Source organism: Salvelinus namaycush, unplaced genomic scaffold, assembly GCF_016432855.1.
Source record: "Salvelinus namaycush isolate Seneca unplaced genomic scaffold, SaNama_1.0 Scaffold191, whole genome shotgun sequence".
Classification (NCBI taxonomy): Eukaryota; Metazoa; Chordata; class Actinopteri; order Salmoniformes; family Salmonidae; genus Salvelinus; species Salvelinus namaycush.
Window position 1 is genome coordinate 52,075 of NW_024058686.1, and position 4,310 is coordinate 56,384.

Genomic DNA, 4,310 nt, shown 5'->3' on the forward strand with positions numbered 1-4,310 from the left:
TTTCTCCTCTGGTCTAAAATAGATGTGTATAGAGGACTCCTCTCTAATATAACATGTCACACATTGTAGCAAACTGATGGAATGTTAGGTGTCTCATTGAAAGTCTAACATCTACCATGACTACTGGATGTTTCAATTCTAATGAAATAACAAAACAATCCACACCGTAACAACAATATTGTTTTTTAAATGTAATGCTTTTATTAAAACGTAAAACTTTAATAACAAAAATGACATCGTCAAACATCACTGGCCTGACTTGAGTAGCTCTGCCCGGGGATGGAGCCAGCAACTTAGCTGCTACCGGTCCGGTCCAGGCTACCTGCAGACCTCCTCCCAGACCTCCTTTTCAGCACCTCCCCTTAACAGGTGAGGTGGTGGAAATGATCAGAGTTGCCTTCAACTTGAATAAAGATGAGAAACTCTGGTTTGTGGAGCCACTGGTCTGAGGGGAGGACTTCTGTTTAAACCATTTCCATTTTTGGGATATTTTCTAGGACAGTAGAGGTGGTGATCAGAGATGAATTTAATTAGGATAAAGATGAGAACCTCTGCTCTGGGGAGGAGAGTCACTGACCTTCGATGGTTTGTTGCCTGATAAAGAGGATACTTGCTGGCTTGAGGAGACGATCATGTTTTGTGGAGGAAATGTGGCTTGATGACTTAAAGAGGAGGAGGAATTATTGGGCGACACTTTTAATGACCAATGTAACCTCAGTGGAACTGTGGCTTCTTCGAGTTCCAGCTCTAGGCAGACAGCAGGTCAGGAATGCTGTAAGACATCAGAGACAGGTAAGTATCTATATATTTACATGTTCCAGCTCTAGGCAGACAGCAGGTCAGGAATGCTGTAAGACATCAGAGACAGGTAAGTATCTATATATTTACATGTTCCAGCTCTAGGCAGACAGCAGGTCAGGAATGCTGTAAGACATCAGAGACAGGTAAGTATCTATATATTTACATGTTCCAGCTCTAGGCAGACAGCAGGTCAGGAATGCTGTAAGACATCAGAGACAGGTAAGTATCTATATATTTACATGTTCCAGCTCTAGGCAGACAGCAGGTCAGGAATGCTGTAAGACATCAGAGACAGGTAAGTATCTATATATTTACATGTTCCAGCTCTAGGCAGACACCACGTCAGGAATGCTGTAAGCCATCAGAGACAGGTAAGTATCTATATATTTACATGTTCCAGCTCTAGGCAGACAGCAGGTCAGGAATGCTGTTAGACATCAGAGACAGGTAAGTATCTATATATTTACATGTTCCAGCTCTAGGCAGACAGCACGCCAGGAATGCTGTTAGACATCAGAGACAGGTAAGTATCTATATATTTACATGTTCCAGCTCTAGGCAGACAGCAGGTCAGGAATGCTGTAAGACATCAGAGACAGGTAAGTATCTATATATTTACATGTTCCAGCTCTAGGCAGACAGCAGGTCAGGAATGCTGTAAGACATCAGAGACAGGTAAGTATCTATATATTTACATGTTCCAGCTCTAGGCAGACAGCAGGTCAGGAATGCTGTAAGACATCAGAGACAGGTAAGTATCTATATATTTACATGTTCCAGCTCTAGGCAGACAGCAGGTCAGGAATGCTGTTAGACATCAGAGACAGGTAAGTATCTATATATTTACATGTTCCAGCTCTAGGCAGACAGCACGTCAGGAATGCTGTAAGACATCAGAGACAGGTAAGTATCTATATATTTACATGTTCCAGCTCTAGGCAGACAGCACGTCAGGAATGCTGTTAGACATCAGAGACAGGTAAGTATCTATATATTTACATGTTCCAGCTCTAGGCAGACAGCAGGTCAGGAATGCTGTAAGACATCAGAGACAGGTAAGTATCTATATATTTACATGTTCCAGCTCTAGGCAGACAGCAGGTCAGGAATGCTGTAAGACATCAGAGACAGGTAAGTATCTATATATTTACATGTTCCAGCTCTAGGCAGACAGCACGTCAGGAATGCTGTAAGACATCAGAGACAGGTAAGTATCTATATATTTACATGTTCCAGCTCTAGGCAGACAGCAGGTCAGGAATGCTGTAAGACATCAGAGACAGGTAAGTATCTATATATTTACATGTTCCAGCTCTAGGCAGACAGCACGTCAGGAATGCTGTTAGCCATCAGAGACAGGTAAGTATCTATATATTTACATGTTCCAGCTCTAGGCAGACAGCACGTCAGGAATGCTGTTAGACATCAGAGACAGGTAAGTATCTATATATTTACATGTTCCAGCTCTAGGCAGACAGCACGTCAGGAATGCTGTAAGACATCAGAGACAGGTAAGTATCTATATATTTACATGTTCCAGCTCTAGGCAGACAGCACGTCAGGAATGCTGTAAGACATCAGAGACAGGTAAGTATCTATATATTTACATGTTCCAGCTCTAGGCAGACAGCACGTCAGGAATGCTGTTAGACATCAGAGACAGGTAAGTATCTATATATTTACATGTTCCAGCTCTAGGCAGACAGCAGGTCAGGAATGCTGTTAGACATCAGAGACAGGTAAGTATCTATATATTTACATGTTCCAGCTCTAGGTAGACAGCAGGTCAGGAATGCTGTTAGACATCAGAGACAGGTAAGTATCTATATATTTACATGTTCCAGCTCTAGGCAGACAGCAGGTCAGGAATGCTGTAAGACATCAGAGACAGGTAAGTATCTATATATTTACATGTTCCAGCTCTAGGCAGACAGCACGTCAGGAATGCTGTAAGACATCAGAGACAGGTAAGTATCTATATATTTACATGTTCCAGCTCTAGGTAGACAGCACGTCAGGAATGCTGTAAGACATCAGAGACAGGTAAGTATCTATATATTTACATGTTCCAGCTCTAGGCAGACAGCAGGTCAGGAATGCTGTAAGACATCAGAGACAGGTAAGTATCTATATATTTACATGTGTGTTGCATGTACACTAAACCCTCACATTTGGATAATGTCACTTTTTAAAGTGACAACATATATATTAACAGTGTAAAACATGAATAGATGTTTAAACATTCTTTACCCCATCTTAATTCTCTTCCAGATGCCTGGCCTTTTCTTGTTCTTGGAGGTTGGCTCTGATGTTTCAGCCTCTTCTGGAGCTTCTAGCTGCTGGCTGTCTGGCCCCCCCTGTTGGTTCTCTGGCCACTCCTGCTGGTTCTCTGAACTCCCCTCCTGGTTCTCTGCCCATGCCTGTTGCCTCCTTGGCCTTTCCTGGTGGCCATCTCCAGATCCAGTGGGCTGTGTTGTCTCCAGATAATCGTGGCTGTGTTGGGTGGTTAGACACCGGGTGTTGATTTGAGCATCAGCCTCCAGATTCATCTGCTCCAGGTAATGTCCCTTCATCTTCCCCCTCTCCTCCTTCAGTTTCTGATGAGTTTGTTTTTTAAGCAGGGACTGCTCTCTCCACTGCTTATTAAAATCCTCCATCTTCTTCCTTCTCTTCTCAGCCTTCAGCAGCTCCTTCCTCTTCTCCCTCTCTCTCTCTGCCCGTGTCATGGTGGCTGTTAGCCTTGTGTGTCCAGGGATGGCTGGTAGGGGAGAAGAAGTAGAGTTCACATTTAACTTAGGGATCTGGTATCAACTTAAATGTAATGGACACAGGGAATGAAGAATAGAAAACACAATTTAATCTCAATGATTCTTTACTCTTTTCAGTTGAGCAAGGCATGGAATTTGTCAATAAAGTGCAATAATTCCCGAATTGACCCTAAGTTGAACATGAGTCCCGAATGGCACCTATTCTTTGTATAGTGCCGGGGCATATGTGATCGCTTAGGGCCGCATGGCCACTAGTAGGGCATATGTGATCGCTTAGGGCCGCATGGCCACTAGTAGGGCATATGTGATCGCTTAGGGCCGCATGGCCACTAGTAGGGCATATGTGATCGCTTAGGGCCGCATGGCCACTAGTAGGGCATATGTGATCGCTTAGGGCCGCATGGCCACTAGTAGGGCATATGTGATCGCTTAGGGCCGCATGGCCACTAGTAGGGCATATGTGATCGCTTAGGGCCGCATGGCCACTAGTAGCCCCCGGATCCCCCCAAAACACGTTTTAGTGTGTGTTTTTTAGGAACTCTTTCTGGGTCTCTACTTAGTCTTGAGAGTTAGACTGGTAGATGACACAATGTACCATTTAAACACGTGGTTGTTACATCAGCAGTATTTTTCTTGTTATGTCAGTCAGTCACTCAATTAGCCATGTCAGCTAACATATTCTTTAGACAGTAGTTTTATATTGAAACAATGATGCAACATGATGACTGGTGTGTAACTGAT

At 43.5% G+C, this 4,310-nt stretch overlaps 1 protein-coding gene across 1 annotated transcript; it reads right to left on the bottom strand.

The window, feature by feature from the left end:
• Positions 1–260: 260 nt before the first annotated feature.
• Positions 261–3,555, bottom strand: LOC120037834 (trichohyalin-like). The gene is made up of 2 exons (XM_038983805.1): positions 3,052–3,555; positions 261–772 (listed from the first exon to the last, which is right to left on the bottom strand). Exons 1-2 carry the CDS (start codon positions 3,525–3,527, stop codon positions 748–750), a joined length of 501 nt encoding a protein of 166 aa, XP_038839733.1. The 5' UTR covers positions 3,528–3,555; the 3' UTR covers positions 261–747.
• Between the last annotated feature and the right edge of the window lie 755 nt (positions 3,556–4,310).